We start from the raw sequence: 27,058 nt of genomic DNA, 5'->3' as shown, positions 1-27,058 counted from the left end.
ATCAAATACACATATCCATGGATGCGGCCACTGGCAGTGGGAAGTGGGCTCTCCCGCTGCCAGACAAACACAGGGGGACTTAGCGGGGTTACAATGTACCGGGTAGCGAGTTGATTAGCTCCTGCTACCCAGTGTTGGAGTGCTTAGTAGCTGCAGGTGCATGCGGTTAATAGTATGGCGGTACGTACTCCCGCAATGCGTTTGTATCGCCAGAACGCACACCATGCTACAGTTTATAATAAAGATGTGAAAAGGACACATCTGTATGGAGATGTGTATTTGAATATTAAAGTAGACTCTAGTTGGTGTAGTTGGATAATCTACACTTAAAACTGGCCAACATACAGAGATGGAATTATTATTATTATTATTACATTTCATTTATAAGGCGCCACAAGTGTACATATGGCACACATTAGAACAATACAGAGTACACAGAACTTAACATTACAGTAACTGATAAATTAAAATGGAGCACAGGTAACAATTAGCACCACAATTCTCAGTACACACTACAGCTGAGATGTTAAGGTGCGTACACGTGGTGCAACGGGGTGTCGCTGCCAATACTGACTATTCCCGGAGACGTAGTAAGTATCGGCCCTTCCTGCACCCACTATATTTTCTTGCAATGCCGATCCCGCATGACCGCGCATCGGCATCGCAAGCTTATACACACTGTGCGATATGCACACTGTATAGTCCATATCGCACACTGTATAGTCCATATCGCACGGAAAATCGCACGGTGTGTATGCATCTTAAGGAAGCAAAGGAGTAATTGGCTACTACTATGCGGGGACAGACATCAGAAGAGATGAACAGTTATGAGTGAGAGAAGAGGACTGTGAGAACAGGAGGGAAGAGGGCCCTGCTCCAAGAAGCTTACAATCTAGTGGGAGGGCAGAGACAGACAGGTGACATGAGGCACGAGCAAGCAGAAGGTGGCCTGATGGCAGGAAGTAAGCGAGGCAGAGATGGCCAAGGCATGAGGCAGGGGGTTGGGAGAGCAGCCTCAAGACTAAGTTATGCGGAAGGATACACTTTGATGAATAGGTGGGTCTTCAGGGCCCGTTTGAAGCTTTGCAAGGTCAGGGAGAGTCTAATAGAGCGAGGGAACTCTTTCCAGTGAAAGGGGGCATCACGGGCAAAATCTTGGATTCATGCATTGGATGCAGTGATCAGGGTACAAGAGAGGCGACAGTGAGGGCGGGTCGGAGTATCTAGGGAGATGAGGTTGGAGAGATGTAGGGGGCAATGGATGGCCTCACGGTGAGGAGATTTTAAGTGGATTCTTTAGGGGAATGGGAGACAATGCAGGTTTTGTTGAAGGGAAGTGGCAGATGTGGAGCAGCGGGAGAGGAAGATAAGTCTAGTTGGGGAGTTTAGAACAGATCGGAGGGGAGTGAGATGGGAAAGTGGGAGGCCAGAGAGGAGGCTGTTGCAATGGTCGAGCTGTGAGATGAACAGTGAGTGGATAATAGATGTAGTACATCAGCACTGACACTATCATAGCTGTTACTCTGATTTTGATTGTTATGCATCTCGCAGGCTATTTATTACATTTGGGCTCTGGAGTTCGGTGATAATGTAACAAAATAGTAACTGCGTCACAGTAGCCAATTAGGTTATTACTAACTCTCTCTCTTCTAATTCAGACCTGATAGCACCTCTGCGGATTTGCAGAGGTTTGCGATCAGATAGTCTCCACCCAGCCAGAGTCCAAATCTGCTTATGCCGTGCCAAAAGCTTTGCAAACGCCGGTCAGCTGCATATCCGTTTGCAACTCACTCACCATCGAATGATTTTTCCAGTCTGTGCGTAGCCGAGTACTTATTCCTACAGTGCGAAAAAACAGTCTGATCGTCCCGGAGCTGACGTCACACACCCGCCTTGAAAACGCTGCGTTTTTCCTGACACTCCCAGAAAACAGCCAGTTACCACCCCCAGACATTAGCTTCCTGTCAATCAATCTGTGTATGCCTAGCGGTCAAAAAAGACGCAGGATTTTTTCACAGTTTGGTCTCGCGCCTGCGCATTACAATCTGTACGCATATGCAGTCGTTCGATAATCAGCCACTTTGTGATTTCGCACAACAGCGATCAGGTCTGAATTATGCCCATTATGTATGGTCTGAGAGTAAGTATGTGTACCTGTACAAACATCTTACATTACTAATGTTATGAATATATATATATATATATATATATATATATATATATATATATATATACATTGTAGATCACCTGATGTTAAGCTTGTCTTGAGAAACATCTTAGACGAAAATTGTTCATTAGCATCAAAAGTTACTTTTGCATTTAAGGCCAAGATCATTTCCGTTAATATTTCTCAATTTGAACATAGCCTCAGTAATATTTTTTTCATTGTAATCTTTCTAATACCATTGACTTGATGGGCGGTGTTATTAGTGGGTACTTGTTTCCGCTATAGCTGTCATTGCGTAACAAATAACAAGCAACTCTCTTTTGCCAGGGGTGTCGGGCAGATCTATGTAGTGTGTTGCTGCACATCCAATTCCCCGCTTCCACACACTACATAGCTAAGCTGCAATGGTTTATACTGACAATTACAAATAGGTTCAAATAGTTAGAATAAACAGGCTTCCTGTGTTAGATATCTGAATGAGGTATATGAGGCTGAGAATTTGCATAGAAGTGTGTGTTTTAAATACAGGGGTATGTAACTAACTGAGGATACGTATATATTCTATATGGAAGCAGGAGTCAATCAATTGAGCCTGTCTACCCCCACCCCCAATACATCAGTGGAACATCATCAGAACATCAGCAACTGTAGAGGCTTCTCCGTCTAAGAAAAAAAAATATTTTTGGGGGAGGGGGTATTCTGTGTATGTCACTGGGTATGTTTGGTGAAACTCCCCCCTAAAACATTATGTATTACACCAGGAAATTCAGACTTCCAGCATGAATTTGGGCACACGGTAAAATCTTAATTTGAGTTTTGAAGCTGCTATTTAATCTTAGTTGGGCCAGTGAAGTGTCAAGAAAAAAAACACAATTACCAGAACAGAAAAACTTAAGCTCATCAAAGGCATAGTAAAAGGCATAGATAAAAAATGGAGGTGGTATTGCCTGGAGCAACCAATTAAAATGTATTTTTTTTCTAGTGCAGATTTGAAATTAAAATACTTGGTTGCTATGGAAACAGCACTAATTTTCATGTTCCCAATATGATTTATCAAAAATGTACTTTCTCTAATGTCCTAAGTGGATGCTGGGGACTCCGTAAGGAGCATGGGGAATAGCGGCTCCGCAGGAGACTGGGCACAAAAGTAAAGCTTTAGAACTACCTGGTGTGCACTGGCTCCTCCCCCTATGACCCTCCTCCAAGCCTCAGTTAGTTAGATTTTTGTGCCCGAACGACACTCCGGTCACTGAGGGTGCAGGGCGCTGGGGGGGGGCGCCCTGAGACGCAATAAAAACACCTTGGATGGCAAAAAAATGCATCACATATAGCTCCTGGGCTATATGGATGAATTTAACCCCTGCCAGAATACACAGAAAAACGGGAGATAAGGCCGCCGAGAAGGGGGCGGAGCCTATCTCCTCAGCACACTGGCGCCATTTTCCCTCACAGCTCAGTTGGAGGGAAGCTCCCTGGCTCTCCCCTGCAGTCACTACACTACAGAAAGGGTTAAAAAAGAGAGGGGGGCACTAATTACGCGCAGTATTAAAAATACAGCAGCTATAAGGGGAAAAACACTTATATAAGGTTATCCCTGTATATATATATACGCTCTGGTGTGTGCTGGCAAACTCTCCCTCTGTCTCCCCAAAGGGCTAGTGGGGTCCTGTCCTCTATCAGAGCATTCCCTGTGTGTGTGCTGTGTGTCGGTACGTTTGTGTCGACATGTATGAGGAGAAAAATGATGTGGAGACGGAGCAGATTGCCTGTAATAGTGATGTCACCCCCTAGGGGGTCGACACCTGAGTGGATGAACTGTTGGAAGGAATTACGTGACAGTGTCAGCTCTGTATAAAAGACAGTGGTTGACATGAGACAGCCGGCTACTCAGCTTGTGCCTGTCCAGACGTCTCATAGGCCGTCAGGGGCTCTAAAGCGCCCGTTACCTCAGATGGCAGATATAGACGCCGACACGGATACTGACTCCAGTGTCGACGGTGAAGAGACAAATGTGACTTCCAGTAGGGCCACACGTTACATGATTGAGGCAATGAAAAATGTTTTACACATTTCTGATAATACGAGTACCACCAAAAAGGGGTATTATGTTCGGTGAGGAAAAACTACCTGTAGTTTTCCTGAATCTGTGAAATTAAATGAGGTGTGTGATGATGCGTGGGTTTCCCCCGATAACAACTGATAATTTCTAAAATGTTATTGGCATTATATCCTTTCCCGCCAGAGGTTAGGGTGCGTTGGGAAACACCCCCTAGGGTGGATAAAGCGCTCACACGCTTGTAAGAACAAGGGCTCTACCCTCTCCTGAGATGGCCGCCCTTAAGGATCCTGCTGATAGAAAGCAGGAGGGTATCCTAAAATGTATTTACACACATACTGGTGTTATACTGCGACCAGCAATCGCCTCAGCCTGGATGTGCAGTGCTGGGTTGGCGTGGTCGGATTCCCTGACTGAAAATATTGATACCCTAGATAGGGACAGTATATTATTGCCTATAGAGCATTTAAAAGATGCATTTCTATATATGCGTGATGCACAGCGGAATATTTGCCGACTGGCATCAAGTCTAAGTGCGTTGTCCATTTCTGCCAGTAGAGGGTTATGGACACGACAGTGGTCAGGTGATGCGGATTCCAAACGGCATTTGGAAGTATTGCCTTATTAAGGGGAGGAGTTATTTGGGGTCGGTCTTTCAGACCTGGTGGCCACGGCAACAGCTGGGAAATCCACGTTTGTACCCCAGGTCGCCTCTCAACATAAGAAGACGCCGTATTATCAGGCGCAGTCTTTTCGTGGGCAAGCGGGCAAAAGGTTCCTCATTTCTGCCCCGTGACAGAGGGAGAGGAAAAAGGCTGCAGAAATCAGCCAGTTCCCAGGAACAGAAGCCCTCTCCCGCCTCTGCCAAGCCCTCAGTATGACGCTGGGGCTTTACAAGCAGAATCAGGCACGGTGGGGGCCCGTCTCAATGAATTTCAGCGCGCAGTGGGCTCACTCGCAAGTAGACCCCTGGATCCTTCAGGTGATATCTCAGGGGTACAAATTGGAATTCGAGACGTCTCCCCCTCGCCGTTTCCTAAAGTCGGCTTTACCGATGTCTCCTTCTGACAGGGAGGCAGTTTTGGAAGCCATTCACAAGCTGTATTCCCAGCAGGTGATAATCAAGGTACCCCTCCTGCAACATGGAACGGGGTATTATTCCACACTGTTGTGGTACCGAAGCCGGACGGCTCGGTGAGACCGATTCTAAATCTAAAATCTTGAACACTTACATACGGAGGTTCAAATTCAAGATTGAGTCACTCAGAGCAGTGATTGCGAACCTGGAAGAAGGGGACTACATGATGTCTCGGGACATCAAGGATGCTTACCTTCATGTCCCAATTTACCCTTCTCACCAAGGGTACCTCAGGTTTATGGTACAGAACTGTCACTATCGGTTTCAGACGCTGCCGTATGGATGGTCCACGGCACCCCGGGTCTTTACCAAGGTAATGGCCGAAATGATGATACTCCTTCGAAGGAAGGGAATTTTAGTTATCCCTTACTTGGACGATTCCCTGATAAGGGTAAGATCCAGGGAACAGTTGGAGGTCGGTGTAGCACTATCTCAGGTAGTGTTGCGGCAGCACGATTGGATTCTCAATATTCCAAAATCGCAGCTGATTCCGACGACTCGTCTTCTGTTCCTAGGGATGATCCTGGACACAGTCCAGAAAAAGGTGTTTCTCCCGGAGGAGAAAGTCAGGGAGTTATCCGAGCTAGTCGGGAACCTCCTATAACCGAGCCAAGTCTCAGTACATCAATGAAATGGTTCTGGGAAAAATGGTGGCTTCCTACGAAGCAATCCCATTCGGCAGATTCCACGCGAGAACTTTCCAGTGGGACCTGCTGGACAAATGGTCCGGGTCGCATCTTCAGATGCATCAGCGGATAACCCTGTCACCAAGCACAAGGGTGTCTCTCCTGTGGTGGTTGCAGAGTGCTCATCTTCTAGAGGGCCGCACATTCAGGACTGGGTCCTGGTGACCACGGATGCCAGCCTGCGAGGCTGGGGAGCAGTCACACAGGGAAGGAATTTTCAGAGCTTATGGTCAAGCCTGGAGACATCACTTCACATAAATATCCTGAAGCTAAGGGCCATTTACAATGCTCTAAGCTCAGCAAGACCTCTGCTTCAAGGTCACCCGGAGTTGATCCATTCGGACAACATCACGGCAGTCACCCACGTAAACAGACAGGGTGACACAAGAAGCAGGGGGGCAATGGCAGAAGCTGCAAGGATTCTTCGCTGGGCGGAAAATCATGTGATAGCACTGTCAGCAGTATTCATTCCGGGAGTGGACAACTGGGAAGCAGACTTCCTCAGCAGACACGACCTCCACCCGGGAGAGTGGGGACTTCACCCAGAAGTCTTTCACATGTTTATAAAACTCGACAAGTATTGCGCCAGGTCAAGGGACCCTCAGGCAATAGCTGTGGACGCTCTGGTAACACAGTGGGTGTACCAGTCAGTGTATGTGTTCCCTCCTCTGCCTCTCATACCCAAGGTACTGAGAATTATAAGATGGAGAGGAGTAAGCACTATATTCGTGGCTCCGGATTGGCCAAGAAGGACTTGGTAACCGGAACTTCAAGAGATGCTCACGGAGGATCCATGGCCTCTACCTCTAAGAAGGGACCTGCTCCAGCAAGGACCCTGTCTGTTCCAAGACTTACCGCGGCTGCGTTTGACGGCATGGCGGTTGAACGCCGGATCCTGAAGGAGAAAGGCATTCCGGATGAAGTCATTCCTATCCTGATCAAAGCCAGGAAATATATAACCGCAAAACATTATCACCGCATTTGGCGAAAATATGTTGCGTGGTGTGAGGCCAGTAAGGCCCCGACGGAGGAATTTTTCAAACTAGGTCGATTCCTACATTTCCTGCAAACACGAGTGTCTATGGGCCTGAAATGGGGGTCCATTAAGGTTCAAATTTCGGCCCTGTCAATTTTCTTCCAAAAAGAACTAGCTTCAGTCCCTGAAGTTCAGACGTTTGTGAAAGGGGTACTGTATATACAGCCTCCTTTTGTGCCTCCAGTGGCACCTTGGGATCTAAATGTAGTTTTTGGGTTCCAAAAGTCACATTGGTTTGAACCACTTATATATGTGGAGTTAAAATATCTCACATGGAAAGTGGTCATGCTGTTGGCCCTGGCCTGGGCCAGGTGCGTGTCAGAATTGGCGGCTTTATCCTGTAAAAGCCCTCATCTGATTTTCCATTCGGACAGGGCGGAATTGAGGACTTGTCCTCAGTTTCTCCCTAAGGTGGTTTTCAGCGTTTCACCTGAATAAACCTATTGTGGTGCCTGCGGCTACTAGGGACTTGGAGGACTCCAAGTTGCTAGACGTTGTCAGAGCCCTGGAAATATAGGTTTCCAGGACGGCTGGAGTCAGAAAATCTGACTCGTTGTTTATTCTGTATGCACCCAACAAGCTGGGTGCTCCTGCTTCTAAGCAGACTATTGCTCGTTGGATTTGTAGTACAGTTCAGCTTGCACATTCTGTGGCAGGCCTGCCACAGCCAAAATCTGTAAAAGCCCATTCCACAAGGAAGGTGGGCTCATCTTGGGCGACTGCCCGAGGGGTCTCGGCTTTACAACTTTGCCGAGCAGCTACTTGGTCAGGAGCAAATACGTTTGTAAAATTCTACAAATTTGATACCCTGGCTGAGGAGGACCTGGAGTTCTCTCATTTGGTGCTGCAGAGTCATCCGCACTCTCCCGCCCGTTTGGGAGCTTTGGTATAATCCCCATGGTCCTTACGGAGTCCCCAGCATCCACTTAGGATGTTAGAGAAAATAAGAATTTACTTACCGATAATTCTATTTCTCGTAGTCCGTAGTGGATGCTGGGCGCCCATCCCAAGTGCGGATTGTCTGCAATACTGGTACATAGTTATTGTTACCAAAAAATCGGGTTATTGCTGTAGTGAGCCATCTTTTCTAGAGGCTCCTCTGTTATCATGCTGTTAACTGGGTTTAGATCACAAGTTATACAGTGTGATTGGTGTGGCTGGTATGAGTCTTACCCGGGATTCAAAATCCTTCCTTATTGTGTACGCTCGTCCGGGCACAGTATCCTAACTGAGGCTTGGAGGAGGGTCATAGGGGGAGGAGCCAGTGCAGACCAGGTAGTTCTAAAGCTTTACTTTTGTGCCCAGTCTCCTGCGGAGCCGCTATTCCCCATGGTCCTTACGGAGTCCCCAGCATCCACTACGGACTACGAGAAATAGAATTATCGGTAAGTAAATTCTTATTATTTAGCACAGACTCCGTTTCTGTTTGCACTGGTGACTAGATCTAGCTCTAATCATTCACTCTATAAGTTAAGGGGGGTACACACAAAGAGATCTGTGCTTAAATTCTAAGCAATCTGACTAGCGGTGAAATGAGTGACCTGCTAGATTGTGCCTGCATGCAGGCCAATCTAGTACCAGTGATAGCGACGCGCTGGGTCGCGCATCGCTGTAGGGGATACACAGGGAGAGATCCGTGCTTAACTTCTAAGCAGTCTAGTCTAGTCTAGTCCCCTTACTCAGCACACATCGTGCTGTGCTGAGCGGGGGGAGAGATGTGTGCCGAGCGGTCTGTGCTAGATCGCTCAGCACACATCTTTCCCCGTGTGTACGGGGCTTTAGTTTATGGATACATCTCGCCTCTTAGCCAGACTGCTGAGCAGTTTCATTTGGCAATACTGAAAGATCAGATCATTGTTTGTGCATGCTGAATGGGCAAGTTAATTGGGGCACTATCACCTTCCCACTTAGCATTAGATATTTCTCAAGCGATATGGTTTAGGATTTCAGGTCTTTTAAACCCATGTGTGCCAGTTGGCCAGCAGAATTGCAGCATGTAGTCAGTGTACATAATACTCTCTGTCATTCAGATTCCATGTTTTATTACTATTGAAGAGCTCTCTCTACTTCTAGACTGATCCATGGCATCATTTCACCATCTTTCCTCTTTGTTTTTTTTGTTATTGTTTTCTGCCTAAGGTTAAGTTACTGACCAAAGAACTGGATGTTTTGAGGAAAATGGAACTTAAAGGAGCAGAGTCATTACAGGAAATGGAACTGGCCAACCAGAACTTACAGGAGACATTGAAACTAAAGGAGTTTGAAATTAAAGATTTAGCAGCTGTCAAAGATGCTCGGTTTGTGCTACATAAAGAAATCTATAAGTGCCTTTTACAGTATTATGGTGATGAGATGGGCGTAGAGTATTTTTGTAATACTGTTAAACTTTACATTAATAAAATAATTACATATTTAAGGAGTGGATAATAGATTTAGATAAGTATTTTTTTCATTGCATAAAAATAAATGATAATTTTTAATGGATTTGTTGCGATTGTTGACCAACATTATCATAAGTTACAAGAAATCCACCCTTCATTACTATTATTTTAAAGGGTGACTGTCCTGATCTGTCATTCACTCTCTGGGGGGTATTCAATTAGCTCTGACAATATCGGTGCTATCAAATTCACCCCCGAGTATTTAATTGCGAGCGTTTTCACACGTTTTTAAGGCATTTTCGCCAATGTCTTTTCACTTCTTTTTTTTTTTTTTAGTAAAATGGCATTGACGGAAAATGCCTCAAAATTGTTGAAAACAGCCCGTGTTTTTGCCGGCACAGGCGCGAAAACATGTGGATTTGCCGATCTACATGTTCTTCGCTCCTGCCTAATTTTCCGACGACTCGAAAAAAATGGCACTGCTATTGAATAGGGTGAATCCCCATTCGCCCTAAAAAAAATAGCGAAAAGTGCCGTTTTTTCCCCTGGGTGAAAAAACGCCCTAATTGAATACCCCCTTCTGCCTGTTAGAGTAGCACCTCACTCATAATATGTCAGTCTGATGTCGAAGGGTATAATAAATCAAAGTTAGACCTATGCTTAAAAAAGTGAGAGTTAGTTTTTCCTGTCACTGCAGGCAGGAGCTTGAAACCCCTTTCCACATTACTTTCATACACATTTATACCGTTTGCAGAATTGCGTTGCCAGTGCCCAAGCTGGGAGGTAGGAACTCTGGCAGGTGTTCCAGCATTGGTACTCCATCGTTGTGTCTAACTCATGTAGAAGTTGTACGTGTAAATAAGAAATAAAGAACTAAAGTTGTCGTTTGCATTCTAGAATAAGAGATTTGGAAGACAAACTAGAATCCATGCAGCATCAGTTGAAAAGGCAAGAAGAAACATTTCAGAGAAAGTAAGTTGGCATCATACCTAGTAGCGGCCTAAGTATTCATCCGGAGAAAACGTTGTGTTGAACAGTTAAGTAAATGTGGATAATTGTATATAATTTAATTATGGTGAAATAGAAAAATAAATGTTTTCATTTATCAGATATCTGATTTAGTAAAACAGATGTCTGCATTAATTGGTAGGACATAATTAAGAAGGATAGTTTAGAAACAGAATTACTGTGCAGGGGAGGAAATATAATTAAGAACTGGAAGACAAATGAATGTTGGTAGTCTGCCTTATGAGTTTCTTACTTGTGTTCAATGTGGAGAATTTGCCTTAAAAGCAAGGGATGGAGGTCCAAGTCCCCTTCTAAGCCCTCGCTCATTTGCTAATGAAATTATTGGCACTTTAGCATCGTGTGGCACATTTTTCCCTCTTCTCTGTGTGCTACCAACACATAATTTTCATGGCTTTTTGCTGGGGCACTAAAGGGGGCATGTAGATTCTAGTAACCCATATATTACTAATTGCAATAAAAAAGACGAGATTGTATGCTAAGTGAGCCATTGGCATTTCTATAATGGGTGCAATGTGGCCAGTGCACACGGGTTCCTGGGCCCAGGGGGGCCCACGCTGCACCCATATTTTATTACGTACTTGTCTTTCCTGAGTCCCGCATTGGAGCGGCACCTGCACAAAAAAATAACCAGAAAAATGGCCCTGTGTATGCGCAGTAGGTATTTAGTCTCCTGAAAACGGCTAGCACCATGTTTCCGGAGACTTGCATGTGCACAGTAGAATCTGGCATAGTGCCAGAGTCTACTATGCCGTGAAGAAGAGGGTGCCCACAGGGCATCTGCACATGTGCCCCCACCTCTGTTAAAATGCCAGGGATACACTTATACACACTGCAATAACAGTTTCTCTGAATGTGCAGTTTTTTTGTATGATTGCTTGTAGAAATATTTACCCATTATATTGATCTTCCCCTGAATACAGTAACTCCTGGTAGACTGTGATGGCATATATGCCAGTATGCACCCGTTGAACAATAGTTATGATATGAAAATAAAGAACCCTACCTATAAATCCCTCATTTAAATATATAAAAAAAAATTGTATCAACTTTTATTCAAAAGTGCTACCTATAACTTTCATATAAAAGCAAACCAAACTTAGAAATTATTCAAGTCTAATAGTGTGGACAGCATGATCAAAATCTAAAGGGAAAAGTTTAAAAACAGAATACAATTTGATTATAATGCAAATGTAAAAAAACAAACATGTTAAACAACATATGCTTAAAACTGGTCCCCAACATGTATATAGTCTAAAATCAATTTATGTTGTAAATAAACTAATATTTGGGATATTAGAACTACAGAATTGTCGCTAAAGCTGTTGGCCGACAAATAAAATACAATATAATGTTTGCAGAATAATTAAATTAATGAGTAATTTCCTTAAAGCATGAAAATCTCGCCTAATGTACTTGAATGCTACTCCTACAGAACAAAATGCTGTTAGAAAAATCCAAAGTGCATATCCATTAAAATAAAATTCAAATTTCACATTAGTGAGACAGTCCTGCAACATTTTATGAAGTGAAACACCACTACGGAGTAATGGGAAGAGAAAGCAGCGGGAATCCCAGTGGTCAGAGTCCCGACGGATCCGGAAGGCGAGTACAGGGGTTAGGGTTAGACTGCCGTAGGGTTTAGGGTTAGGCTGTTGGAGGGGACAGTCATGGTTGGGCTGCGGGAAGGGTGTGTGAGGAGGCTTAAACTACTTACCAGGATCCATCAGGATTATGACCGTACCGATGTCATTGTCGATATACTCACCAGCGGGATAGTGTTTGCTAAGATTTCTTACCCAACCCATGTAAAGGAATTCACTTGAACCATTTAAAACCATAGTATAACTTTTATGCAGCAGTCGCTCTCATGTGCAATGAGACCTGATGGAATATTGCTGCAAACAAATAAAGGAGTAGTGGAGTCATCTGCATTAGCAAACTTTGATAAAATAGCTGTCCGTCCAAATCAAGAGGTTGGATTCCTTCCATACTATGGTCATTACGCTGACAGATGGAAATAATAGAACTGCCGCCTATGATGAATATGGCTATATTGCAAACAAGCTTTCATAATGTGTACTAGATAAGTCTATATTGCCAAATAGAACAAGTACTTAATAAGTGGACGGAGGTAGGCCTAGGATAGGGCAGTGCTCAGACAATGAGATTTAGAGGGGTGTATCGCTGATGAGCTAATAGTATCAGGTGGGGGAAGGAGTAGCTATAGTAAAGTGGTGGGGTGTGAAAGAGAGCTTGCAAGATAGAAGTTTGGGGGAGAGTGCAGTGTATTGGAGTAGATAGATTAGTAACTGGAGTGCAGCATGTGAGGCAGGAGAAAGACAAAGAGAAAAGGTGTGCAACAGTAAGAGGTAAATCGAAGAGTGTACAAAAGAGAATATCTTGTGACAAGGTGAAAGAGATTTGAGGACTTGAATTGTATTCTGAAGTATCCTGTTGAGCAGTGTATTGATTAACAGATTGGTGCAACAGATTTGGAGCTGCAAGAGAGGAAGATTAATCTCACCTATGATGGGATCAGTACTAAATGCCGCCGGGCGGAATCCCGGCGGTCGAAATACCGACGCCGGAATCCCGACCACACAATCCCGACAGGGGTGGCGAGCGGAACGCAGCCCCTTGCGGGCTCGCTTCGCTCGCCACGCTGCGGGCACGGTGCCTCGCTACGCTCGGCACACTATTATATTCTCCCTCTATGGGTGTCGTGGACACCCACGGAGGGAGAATATGTCGGGATTGTGGCGGTCGGGATTGTGGCGGTCGGGATTCTGGCGTCGGTATTTCGACCGCCGGGATTCCGGCCAGCGGCATCTTGACCGCATCCCCCTATGATGTAGGACAAATTGTAACAGGGATAGACAAGCGAATGGATTGCCAAATAGGAGGTTGCCGTAGTCAATGCTAGAGACAATGACATGATAAATAATGGTTTTGGTAACGTCCAAAGCGAGAAAGGGGTGTATTGTGGTAGGCCTAGTGTTTTAAAAGAGTGAACCAATTTTAATATACCGTATATACTCGAGTATAAGTCAACCCGAATATAAGCCGAGGTACCTAATTTTACCACAAAAACCTGGGAAAACTTATTGACTCGAGTATAAGCCTAGGGTGGGAAATGCAGCTCTAGCCGTACACAGCCCTCACACTGCCATATATGCCCCCCACAGTGCCAGATATGCCCCCTCGGTGCCAGATATGCCCCCTCAGTGCCAGATATGCCCTCATAGTGCCAGATATGCCCCCTCATAGTGCCAGATATGCCCCCTCAGTGCCAGATATGCCCTCATAGTGCCAGATATGCCCCCTCATAGTGCCAGATATGCCCCCTCATAGTGCCAGATATGCCCCCTCATAGTGCCAGATATGCCCCCTCATAGTGCCAGATATGCCCCCTCATAGTGCCAGATATGACCCCACGGTGCCAGATATGCCCCCACGGTGCCAGATATGCCCTCACGGTCCCAGATATGCCCTCACGGTCCCAGATATGCCCTCACATTGCCAGATATGCCCTCAAACTGCCAGATATGCCCTCACAGTGCCAGATATGCCCCCCTCATAGTGCCAGATATGCCCCCTCATAGTGCCATATATGCCCCCCTCATAGTGCCAGATATGCCCTCATAGTGCCAGATATGCCCCCTCAGTGCCAGATATGGCCTCATAGTGCCAGATATGCCCCCTCATTGTCAGATATGTGCCCCCCCCCCAAGTGCCAAATATGCTCCCCCAGTGCCAGTTACTTACCTTCCGCCGCTCCCGCGCTGTCTTGTGAAGGAGGGACACGGAGGGCACAGCGTGCATCTCTCCTGTGTCCCTCCTGCGTCTCCAGCGGCCGCGGCGGGTCTGTTAAATGAAGTGCCGGTTCGTGAGCCAATCAGAGCTCACGAACGGGTACTTCCTTTAATAGACCCGCCGCTGCCGCCGGAGACGCAGGAGGGACACAGGAGAGGCACGCGCTGTGCCCTCCGTGTCCCTCCTTCACACTGCACTGACTGCCCTCCGTGTCCCCACTCCTTCCCTGCACTGACTCGAGTATAAGCCGAGGGGGCATTTTCAGCACAAAAAAAAGTGCTGAAAAAGTCGGCTTATACTCGAGTATATACGGTATATAAATCAGGATATAGGATATGCCATTATCATAGCACCCTTTCTGCTGCGGGGTACACTGGGCTCCACAAGGAATAGACAATGGGGGTGTAGAGTAGGATCTTGATCCGAGGCACCAACAGGCTCAAAGCTTTGACTGTTCCCAGAGTGCATAGCGCCGCCTCCTATATCACCCCGCCTCCCACAGGATCTCAGTTTTATAGTTGGTGCTGCAGTAGCAGGCACTTAACAGAGGGGCTGCTCCAGGCAGCCCTAAGAAGAGCTTTTTTTCTGAGGAAAAAAGTGAAGACTTCAAGGGCAGCAGCAGTGTTACATGTCAGTGGACATTCACGGCTGCAGCTCCGGCTCTTCCCAGCGGCGCTGTACACTCCCGAGCCCTGGTTTCCGGGTAACTACAGCAGGAGGCTCCGGTTTTCTTTTTGTCAGGCACACACGACTGGGGCTCTCCGGGATTGCGTGGCCGCGCTTCGGGAGGTGGTAAATGGGTCCCGCTTGCGGGACCCGGTCTTTATCGCGATCTGGCGCAGTCAGTGGGAGGCGGGCCGCGCGTGCTGGCGGTGGACACTGTGGCAGTACAGGCGATCCCACTAGATCACCAGGGCATGGGACAGGTCAGGTTTTCTCTATAAACCGTTTTATTAGAGCCCGCAGTACCCGGTGGTTTTGCCAGCAGGGGGATAGAGCTTGGACCTGAAGCCCCTCCCCCAGCCATAGGGCGCCATTTTCTGCAAATGTTCCCGCCCTGGAGCTGCATATCTGTCTCTCCCTCACTCCCTGGCAGTGTCTGCGGTGCCTTTATCCCTCAGCTCACTGTTCCTGGGAATGCTTGGGCAAATCCTCCTATGTAAAGCCGCCTGGTTGTCAGTGCTGTGACTTTACAAGACACTTAAGTATTCTACCTGCCTTTTTTAGTCAGTGTTAGTTAAGAAAGAGTGCATTTAGTCAGGGTTTCCTAGTACAATTACCCTGTGATATACATCTAGTTCTTACTGTGTACTGTTATATCTATTGTTATATAGCTGTGTAAGCTAGTCCAGTGCAGTATTATTGTTAGTAATAACCTCTGCATTGTACAAACTGTGACTATTTGTGTGTGCATTTGATAGCTGAGTGGTATCCATTTCGTGTCTTTCACTCAACCTGCTATCCCTATATTCTATAACCTGAGGGGGCTTGGTGCGTCAGGTTTTATCTAATATAGGATTTTCACAAAGATATACTGTATTACGTATTTTTCTCTGTGATTTAGTCACCATATCTCTCCTTTATCTCTACTGGTGCTGACTACACTGTGCAGGGGTTTGGGCTAGAGGTATTGTGCTGCTGACAAATTGTACTGTGTAACCTGATACTGCAAGTTATATCATGTCTGCTTCTGAGGGTAACAGTTCTGGGGCTGAACACACTGCCGGTGTTGCTGAAGCCGCAGATACCTATGAGGAGTATATAGCAGCTTTGGGCTCTGGTTCTGAGGGCTCCTTGCCCCCCAGTGGGAAGGTGGCAACTGTGGCAAATAATGACCCGCCGTGGGCCGCTTTTTCCACGCTTCTACATACGCTAGTTCATAAACTAACACCCCCTATGGGACCCCCAATGCCGGTACAACCGTTTGTGGTCCCTGCAGCTAACCCGCCGTGGGCGGACGATTTATCTGCTCAATTAAAGAAGTTGAACCAGTCCCTGACTACTAAAAAGTCTGACCGTCGCTCGCCTACGTCCAAGGGGTCCTCTAAGCGAGCGCTTGTCTCCTCACAATCCACTGCTGTCACTGACACCTCGTTGGATGAAGACGGCACTTACACTGACCCCACAGGTTCTGACTCGGATACGGCTGATGGGGAGGGTGGTTCACATGTGGATGTTCCTGATCTTTTGGAGGCTATTAAGTTAATTTTACAGATTACGGATGATCCCGAGCCATCCGTTCCTCCTAAGAAACCAGATAGGTTCAAGCGTCAGAAGGTGATTAAACAAGTTTTACCTCACACTGACCACCTAATTGATATACGTCAGGAACCCTGGGAAAACCCGGGTACGAAGTTTGTGCCTCAAAAGAAGATGCTGTCTCGCTATCCCCTCGCGCCGGAGCTGTCTAAGAATTGGGAAACGCCTCCTCCAGTGGACTCGCATGTGGCTAGGATGGTGGTTTCCTCAGCTCTACCGGTCACCACCGTCACGTCTCTAAAAGAACCTACGGATAAACGCGTGGAGGGCTGTCTTAAAGCGATTTATACTCTCACGGGTGCTGCACAAAGGCCCACTATTGCAGCTACTTGGGCTGCAGAGGCCATTGAAGCATGTGGAGTTAGATGCTGAAATCTCCTCTGACCATGCTAGACAATGCTTGTCTTATATTGTCACAGCTTCTCGTTATATTAAAGAGGCGGCTTCTGGTGCCGGTATCCTGGCAGTCAAGGCCTCTACTACGTCAGTCATGGCTCGCCGGATATTGTGGCTAAGATCCTGGTCTGTGGATCTGGACTCTAGAAAAACCCTGGAGGTACTCCCTTTTTAAGGGAGATATTCTGTTTGGGGAGGATTTAAATAAGATTGTGGCTGACTTGGCTACTGCCAAAACTGCCTGTCTGCCAAGTACTGCTCCTTCTGTGTCGAAGGCTAAAGGTACTTCCTTTCGCCCCTTTCGTCCTTCAGGTAAAGCAAAAGGTCAGGCTTACAACAAGCAGGCCCGCACTTCCAAACCTGGTAAGCCTAAGCCCAAAAGAGCCTGGGCGGCCCGTCAGCCAGCTTCCAAGACAGATAAGCCTGCCACATGACGGGGCGGGCCTCCCTCTGGGGGATCCCAGGGTGGGGGGCCGGCTTCTAGGGTATACCCAGGAATGGTTGAAGACCACTTCAGATGCCTGGGTATGGGAAGTCGTCACTCGAGGTTACGCCATAGCCTTCAAAAACCGACCCCCTCATCGATTTTGACAGACAGATGTCCCGTTGGACAAGACAAAGGCAAACACTCTACATTCGGTGGTACAGACCCTCCTGGATACAGGTGTCGTAGTACAGGTGCCCCTTGCTCAGAGGGGCTGGGGGTACTATTCTCTGCTGTTTCTAGTCCCGAAACCGAATGGGTCCTCCCGGCCCATTCTCAACCTCAAGGCATTGAACAGGTTTGTGAAGGTTTCCAAGTTCCTGCTGGAAACCCTTCGCTCTATAGTTCTGGCCTTGGAACCTGGGTACTTCATGGTCTCCCTGGATATACAGGATGCTTACCTGCATATTCCTATAGCAGTGTCTCATTAGCAATACCTGAGATTTGCGATTGGCAACTGCCATTACCAGTTTTGGGCGTTACCTTTTGGTTTATCAACGGCTCCACGAGTCTTTACAAAAGTCATGGTGGTGATGACGGTGGTACTCCGTCGTCAAGGGGTCAGGATACTGCCGTATTTGGACGACTTGTTAATCCTGGCAAATTCCGCAGAACTTCTCCTGCGTCATCTAGATGTGACGGTCTGGTTTCTGCAAGCCCACGGGTGGCTCATCAACTGGAAGAAGTCATCCCTGATCCCTGCTCAGAGCATGGTGCATCTGGGAGCACTATTGGACACTCACAACCAGCGGTTGTTCCTGTCTCAGGAGAAAGTCCTGAAACTTCAGGACAGGATTCGTTGCTTCCTATCTCGTCCGCAAGTGTCGATACATTCGGTGATGCAGGTGCTGGGCCTCATGGTGTCAGCATTCGACATGGTGGAGTACGCTCAATTTCACTCTCGCCCTCTCCAGAGGCTGATTCTAGCCAAATGGGACGGCCTGCCTCACCGGATCAGGTCTCAAATGATCTCATTGACTCCGAAGGTCCGTCTGTCGCTGCTCTGGTGGCTCCGGGACCAACATCTGTGCAGGGGCCGTCCGTTCTGGATATCCGACTGGGTCCTGTTGACGACAGATGCCAGTCTAAGAGGTTAGGGCGCGGTGCTGGAGCAACACTCCCTTCAGGGGCGGTGGACCAAGGAGGAGTCCCTCCTCTCGATCAATATTGTGGAGATGCGGGCGGTCTTCAATGCCTTGAACCTAGCCCAGCATTTAATTCAGAACCGTCCTGTTCAAGTACAGTCGGACAATGCCACCACAGTGGCTTACATAAATCATCAAGGCGGCACTCGAAGCCGCCTAGCAATGAAGGAAGTCTCACGGATTCTACAGTGGGCAGAACGCCATCTACCGGCCATATCGGCAATACTCATTCCGGGGGTCCTGAATTGGGAAGTGGACTTTCTCAGTAATCAGGACGTGCATGCCGGCGAGTGGGGCCTCCATCCAGATGTGTTTCAACTCCTAGTGGAAAGGTGGGGCCTTCCAGACGTAGATCTGATGGCGTCTCGACACAATCACAAGGTTCCGGTCTTTGGAGCAAGGACAAGGGATCCTCAAGCAGCATTCGTGGATGTGCTGGCGGTACCGTGGAGGTTTCGGCTGCCATACGTGTTCCCTCCGGTGTCACTCCTGCCCAGGGTAATTCGGAAGTTCAAGCAAGAAAAAGGAATTCTGCTTCTGATAGCTCCAGCGTGGCCCAGACGGCACTGGTTCTCAGACCTGCAAGGCCGATCGTCAGAGCGTCCAATTCTACTTCCACAACGCCCAGACCTCCTCGTTCAGGGCCCTTGTGTCTACCAGGACCTAGCCGGGCTGTCTTTGACGGCGTGGCTCTTGAAGCTTCCGTCTTAAGGGCTAAAGGGTTTTCTGAGGCGGTCATTAAACTATGTTGCGGGCCCGGAAACCGGCTTCGGCTCGGATTTACTATAGGGTCTGGCATTCTTACTTTGTTTGGTGCGCATCTACCGATTATGACGCTTCCAAGTTTAGCATAGCCAAGTTGTTGGCTGTTCTTCGGCAGGGCCTGGACTTAGGCCTGCGTCTGGCCTCCCTCAAGGTTCAAATATCTGCCTTGTCGGTGTGGTTTCAGAGAAAAATTGCGACCTTTCCTGATGTACATACCTTTACTCAGGGCGTGTTGCGTATCAAACCTCCCTATGTCCCACCTGTGGCTCCTTGGGACTTGTCGGTGGTTTTGGAGGCGTTACTAGAGTCTCCGTTGGGACCTCTTGGTTCAGCTGACCTTAAGTGGCTTTCCCTTAAGGTGGTGTTTCTGCTGGCTATTGCTTCAGCTAGAAGAGTGTCGGATTTGGGTGCCTTGTCCTGTAGTTCCCCATATCTGATATTTCACCGTGACCGGGCGGTTCTTAGGACTCGTCCCGGCTATCTACCTAAGGTGGTTTCTTCGTTCCACCTTAATCAGGAGATTGTAGTTCCGGCACTTGTTTCTCCTGATCTGTCTCCCAAAGAGCAGTCTTTGGATGTGGTACAGGCTCTCCGTATCTATGTAAAGAGAACTGCTCCTAATAGGAATTCTGATTCTCTTTTTGTTGTGTTTGGGTTTCACAAACGTGGCTGGCCTGCTCACAAGCAAACTCTGGCCAGATGGATTAGAATGGTGATTGCACATGCTTTTGTGAAGGCTGGTCTCTCTGCTCCTTATCACATTAAGGCCCATTCTACTCGGTCTGTTGGACCTTCTTGGGCGGCCCAACGTGGTGCGACCCTTGAACAATTGTGCAAGGCGGCTACATGGTCCTCTATGAACACGTTCATAAGGTTCTATGCCTTCGATACTGCCGCTTCCCAGGATGCTTCCTTTGGACGCCGGGTTCTTGTGCCCACTACAGTGCGTCCCCTCCCATAAGGAACTGCTTTAGGACATCCCCATTGTCCATTCCTTGTGGAGCCCAGTGTACCCCGCAGCAGAAAACGAGTTTTATGGTAAGAACTTACCTTTGCTAAAACTCTTTCTGCGAGGTACACTGGGATCCACAAGGCGCCCACCCTGACGCACTTAGCTTCTTTGGGTTGGTATGGCATTAGCCGCTGACACGTCTCCTGTCGTGAGAATGCGGTGTTGTGGCTACTAACCGTTGTCGTCCCTTTTCCTGCTACTGCATTGGACTGGTTAACTAAAAACTGAGATCCTGTGCAGGGAGGCGGGGTGATATAGGAGGCGGCGCTGTGCATTCTGGGAACAGTCAAAGCTTTGAGCCTGTTGGTGCCTCGGATCAAGATCCTACTGTACACCCCCATTGTCCATTGCTTGTGGAGCCCAGTGTACCTCGCAGAAAGAATTTTAACAAAGGTAAGTTCTTACCATAAAACTCGTTTTCTCAATTATTTAAACAATATATCTAATTGTGTGCAGGGCCGTGTGACTTGGGCAAGTGGTGGCTGAAGGCGCAACCACCACCAATAATCAGTCATCTGTCTCCCCTCTCCTACACACCCTACACTGGCTCCCCTTCTTCTTCAGAACTCATTTCAAGCTTCTCACACTCGCTTACAAAGCCTTCACACAATCCTCTCCTATTTAGATTACTTACCTCATCTCTCTTCACACTCCCGTCCACTTCTCTCCACCCATGATCAAGGAGTCATCCCAGCTGATTACTTCCTTCCGCTCCCACCTACCATGATTTTGCCCGTGGTGCTGCTTACCTCTAGAACTATCTCCCTTTTGCTATCAGACTCTCCACCTCTACAAAATTTGAAATGGGCCCTCAAGACCCCATGGAGTAATGGGTTAGAATGGGCCCTCATTCTAAACCATTACTCCATGCTTCCTGCTCAGTGCCTCTCCTTTCTATGTCACTCCTGTCTCCCTGCCGCCCTTCCCTTTTTTTAGACTCTCAAGTCTTCAAAAGCAGAGCTCCCTTCCCTCTTATGCTTTTCCTTCCCTCACTTTTACTATCATCTCCTGCCACTGCTTCTAACAGCGCCTAGCCCTTGGTTTCTGCCATCCTATGCTTATTTGAGCATTATGACTGCTGTTTCCAGAAACCCCTTATATGCCATTAAACTTTCTCTTATGTCCTAGAGGATCCTGGGGTCCATATTAGTACTATGGGGTATAGACGGGTCCACTAGCAGCCATTGGCACTTCAAGAGTTTAACAGTGTGGGCTGGCACCTCCCTCTATGCCCTTCCTACCAGACTCAGTTTAGAAAATGTGCCCGGTGGAGCCGGTCACAGCTAGGGGAGCTCTACAGAGCTTCTTTAGAAAAGTTTATTGTAGAGTTTGTTTTTTTACAGGGAGGCTGCTGGCAACAGCCTCCCTGCATTGAGGGACTGAAGGGGCGAGCAGTGTCCGCCCTGCAGGGTCTGAGCCACCGTCTCCGCTGACTGGACACTGAGCTCCAGAGGGGATAGATTGCTCCCCGCCGCAGGGGAATGCTCACTTCAGCAGCATGCCGCCACCCCCTTACAGAGCTGAAGTGTGGCGAGTGAGTCATCGGCTCCCTAACAAGCAGGGAGCTGATGTGAAGATGGCGGCTACAAGATAGGAGCGCAGTACTAACTGCGCTCCGGGGAGCTCAGCGGTACTGCGGTGCGGCGATGTGAAGGGCGCCCTGAGCTGGCGCCTTAACCCTACACTGACAAGAAAGCCTGTCGGGGTCCGCGGATCTCAGCCAGCACAACATCCTCAGGCCAGTATAATCAGACCGCACCATTAAGGGGGCGGAGCTTCTCCTCAGAGCGGACCCAGCAGCATTCAACGCCATTTTCCTGCCTGCAGACATGCGGCCAGTGGAAGAGCAGTCCCTCCAGAGCACCTCCAGCTATCTGTACGGTACCAGGAGGTTGTAGAAGGGAGGGGAGGCTGTGTAAAGAGTGTGTCACCTATTAAGGGACACAGCGCTGGTTAAGGGTCTCCCTATACCTATATAGTGCTGTGTGTGGGTTGGCTCCAATCTCTGTGTCTCTCTGCCATTCTTGGGGGGCAAACTCTGCCCTGTACCCTGTGTGTATGTGGGGTGTACAAGAAAACATGTCTAGAGACTCTCATATGCTGCAGAGGATTTATCTTCTCAGGAAGATCCCATCCCATGTAATCAGGATTGCACTGTTGTAGCGCAGATCCCAGCTAGAGAACCGGAGTGGTTAACCTCTCTTAGTGGGGCTATTTCTCAGATTTCTGAAGGGGTTGCAAGGACTGAGCATGCTACAAGGGTATTGCAGTCCTCTATGGCAGTATGGTCCATTGGGGCCCCCTGCGGTACATTCTCACAAACGTGCTCTTGCCCAGATTATGCAGGATGACACGGATACCGATTCTGACACAGCAGACGGTGATGGAGATGTGTCGAGTGGGGCGGCATCACTTGCTAAGGGGGTGCAGTTGATGATTGAGGCCATGTGGGATGTGTTACATATTTCTGACACACCTCCTGAGCAGGTTGAGGAGGCCTTTTTCACAGACAGTAAGAAAGCCCCTCTCACCTTCCTGGCATCTAAGGAATTAAATGCTATATTTGAAAAAGCCTGGGAAAACCTGGAGAAAAAATTCCAGATTCCTAAAAGGGTTCTGGTTGCTTTTCCCTTCCCGGAAGACGATAGAAAAAAATGGGAGTCCCCGCCAATAGTTGACGCCTCTGTCTCTAGACTGTCAAAACAGGTGGTCTTACCAGAGTCGGGATCTACCGCGTTGAAAGATCCGGCAGATCGCAAAGTGGATGCTACGCTCAAATCCATATACACTGCTTCAGGGGCTATACTGCGTCCTACTTTTGCTTGTGCATGGATTTCAAAAGCTATAGCAAAGTGGTCAATCACTCTGCAGGAGGACTTGACTACGATGGATAAAGGTGGCGTTGATTTATTTTTACGTAACATACAGGATTCTGCAGGGTTCCTTGTAGAATCCATGGAGGATCTCGGTTCCATGGCTGCAGGGATCTCCTCCTTGTCCGTATCGTCTCGCAGGGGTCTCTGGCTGCGCCATTGGTTTGCGGACACGGAATCCGGGGAAAGTGTGGAGAGCCTACCCTATACAGGTCAGGCTTTGTTTGGGGTGGCGCTGGATGCGTGGATTGCCACGGCTACCGCGGGTAAGTCTCCTTTTCTCCCCTCAGCTGCACTGTGATAATGTCGATATTATCTTAAACCATAAAGCTATACCTTTAAACACACTTTTACCATGGAGCCGCTGCGGCCGCTAGACTTAATACACACGCTACACACTTTGTACGCTATTTGCGTACAGAGTCCCGTACCTTGTACGGACTTAGCGTACAAACGCTGCGCTGGGGGTACAAAGTACACACAGCGCGCGCACACACTCTTGATAAACTTTAAACCTTATTAGTAATGAAATGCAATGATGTTATTACACTCTAAACCGTATGCAGCAAAGCACTGCAATGATGTTACACCTTAAACCTTACGCAGCGCTGACGGTATAAAGTACCCGCAGTGCGTACACACCGTATCAATACACTCTTAAACCTTATAAAGTTAAATACGCTTTTAAACCCTAGCAGGGAAAAGAGGACACAACACCGATTTGTAGTTAAACACTGGGATCCGAAACCTCAGCGTATATATCTGGAAGGGGATAACAATACAATTTATACACTACCACATACAACAGAGTAAAATGGCTACAGTCAATGTACATACGTGAGAATATTCGCTTGTGCAACCTGGACCAGTCCTCCGCTCATCAGGTAGATAGCGTTCAGAGTCTTCTGACCGACCAGGCAGCAACAGGCTTTTTATACACTACTTCCATAAACAATACAATGGTTACTGTAATCCCTTTGTCTATTGGACACAGAGATGCATCTTTACATTACAGGAGAGGTCATAGGTTGATTTGAAAAGGTGGGCGATGTCTTTCCCAACTGCTCTTGTGGGTGGTCTCCTCTGGATTCCCGCCGCATACATAATATACAGTAAATACAGTTTATATCTATATTCTACTTCTGCACATAACTATACGCAGGAACATGCGATCTTCCTCTAACCAACACCGGAATGTTACCCTTAAAATACCCTACAGCTGGATACTAGACATCACCTTATAACCTTAGTCTGTCCCTTCCTATCATGCAAAGGTGAATCCCTTAGTCCTGGAATCATTTAAACTGTTGATACTTGCTGATGTGGTGCAGGGGAGCTATGTGTACAATGTGCACTATTTGGGTTAAATATGTAATGTTCTGATAACCCTCTATGCGCTCACAAACTCCGCCGTAAATACCCATACCACGCGCAGGACCGCGGGAGCGATCATACGCAAATTGCGGATATGTGCACGCACGGCAGAACAAGTGCACACGCAGCGGGCATGTGTGTGTGGTTAGTACATGCTGTGTGTATTACAATATTTTTCGACTTTGACAACTGGCTACGAAGAAGCCTTTTACTCCCAACACGTCACAGTCCTTTCGGCCCGCTAGGCCTAGAAAGAACAAGCCTTCTCACACCTTTTTCAGATGTGGTTGTGCCAAATCCAAAAAGCCTGCTCCGGCAGGTTCCCAGGACCAGAAGCCTGCTTCTGTTACCTCAAAGTCCTCAGCATGACGGTGGACCGCAAAGCCTGGAGGAAAGTCAGGTGGGAGCAAGACTCCGGCATTTCAGCCACGTCTGGGTGTCGTCTGGCCTGGACCCCTGGATACAGGATATTGTGTCCCGGAGGTACAGGCTGGAGTTTCAAACTCCCCCACCTCACGATTCTTCAAATCAGGCTTGCCAGCTTTGCCGGCAGACAGAGTTATTCTCCTGGACGCTATCCGAAAATTGATAATGTCCGAGGTCATTGTTCCAGTTCCACCTCATCAGTTGAACGAGGGTTACTATTCGAACATTTTTGTGGTACCGAAGCTGAATGGTTCAAAAGGCCAACTCTGAACTTTAAATCTTTGACCCCTTATCTCAGCGACTACAAATTCAAGATGGCGTCTCTGAGGGTAGTTATCTCAAGACTCGAGGAGGGGGAGTTCCTGGTGTCCCTGGACATCAAGGATGCGTACCTCCACATTCCCATTTGGTCGCCGCATCAGGCTTATCTCAGGTTTGCACTGTTAGTCGATCACTATCAGTTTCAGGCACTGCCGTTCGGTCTCTACGGCACCGAGGGTCTTCACCAAGGTGATGGCAGAGATGATGGTTCTCCTCCGCAAGCAGGGGGTTGAACATAATTCCATATCTGGACGATCTGCTGATCAAGGCATCGTCCAAGGAGAAGTTGTTGAGATCCATTGCTCTCACAACGCATCTGCTCAAGGGGATGATCCTGGGGATGATCCTCGACACAGAGGTGCAGAGGGTGTTTCTACCGGTGGAGAAAGCATTGGTGATTCAAACCATGGTCCGGGATGTCTTGAAGCCTGCAGGGTGTCGGTTCATCAGTGCATCCGCCTTCTGGGGAAGATGGTTGCCTCCTATGAGGCTCTGCAGTACGGAAGGTTTTATGCTTGATCCTTTCAACTGGATCTCTTGGACCAATGGTCGGGATCTCACCTACACATGCACCAGAGGATACGTCTGTTTCCGAAAGCCAGGATTTCGCTCCTCTGGTGGCTATACACACCTTCTGGACGGCCGAAGGTTCGGAGTTCAGGACTGGATCCTTCTAACCACGGATGCAAGTCTAAGAGGTTGGGGAGCAGTCGCTCAAGGGGAGACCTTCCAAGGAAGATGGTCGAGTCAGGAGTCCCTTCTTCCGATAAACATCCTGGAGCTAAGAGCCGTATACAACGGCCTTCTTCAAGCAGCACACCTTCTACAGCATCAGGCTGTTCAGGTGCAGTCGGACAACGTGACCACAGTGGCCTACATAAACCGACAAGACAGAACGAAGAGCAGGGCTGCAATGTCAGAGGTGACAAAAATCCTCCTCTGAGCAGAAAGGCACGCTGTAGCGATGTCAGCAATCTTCATTCCGGGAGTAGACAACTTGGAAGGAGACTTCCTCAGCAGACACGATCTCCATCCAGGAGAGTGGGGCCTCCACCCGGAGGTGTTCGAGGAGGTAACTGGTTGGTGGGGGGTTTCTCACATAGACATGATGGCCTCCCGCCTCAACAAGAATCTGCGAAGGTACTGTTCCAGGTTGAGGGACCCACGGGCAGTTGTGGTGGACGCACTAGTAATGCCGTGGGTGTTCACGTCAGTCTATGTATTCCCTCCACTTCCTCTAATTCCAAGAGTTCTACAACTTGTAAAAAGAACAAAGGTTCTGGCAATCCTCATTGCTCCAGACTGGCCAAGGAGGGCTTGGTACGCGGATCTGCTGGATCTATTGCTGGAAGATCCAAGGCCCCTACCACTTTGGGATGATCTTCTACTGCAGGGGCCGTTCGCTTATCAAGACTTACAATGGCTACGTTTGACGGCATGGCGGTTGAGCGCCAGATCTTAGCTCAGAAGGGCATTCCAAGCGAGGTTATTCCTACCCCGATACAGGCTAGGAAGGGGGTAACGTCTAAACATTACCATCGAATTTGGAAAAAAATGTGTCTTGGTGTGAATCCAAGAAATTTCCTGCGGTGGAGTTTCAACTTGGACGTTTTCTCCTTTTCCTGCAAGCAGGTGTGGATATGGGCCTGAGATTGGGTTCCATCAAGGTCCAGATCTCAGCTTTGTCCATTTTCTTC

At 47.9% G+C, this 27,058-nt stretch overlaps 1 protein-coding gene across 3 annotated transcripts in view; it reads left to right on the top strand.

Moving 5' to 3' along the window:
• CCDC57 (coiled-coil domain containing 57) overlaps positions 1–27,058 on the top strand; it is a 289,296-nt gene that overhangs the window by 31,759 nt on the left and 230,479 nt on the right. For all 3 annotated transcript variants that reach the window (XM_063961241.1, XM_063961240.1, XM_063961242.1), the window contains exons 5-6: positions 9,223–9,380; positions 10,362–10,436. In XM_063961241.1, the coding sequence (XP_063817311.1) occupies positions 9,223–9,380; positions 10,362–10,436 (233 nt within the window). The remainder of the gene's footprint in view (positions 1–9,222; positions 9,381–10,361; positions 10,437–27,058) is intronic.

Source organism: Pseudophryne corroboree, chromosome 3 (genome assembly GCF_028390025.1).
Source record: "Pseudophryne corroboree isolate aPseCor3 chromosome 3, aPseCor3.hap2, whole genome shotgun sequence".
Classification (NCBI taxonomy): domain Eukaryota; kingdom Metazoa; phylum Chordata; class Amphibia; order Anura; family Myobatrachidae; genus Pseudophryne; species Pseudophryne corroboree.
Note: the sequence above shows the minus strand (reverse complement) of the source record. Positions and strands in the feature narration are given on the sequence as shown.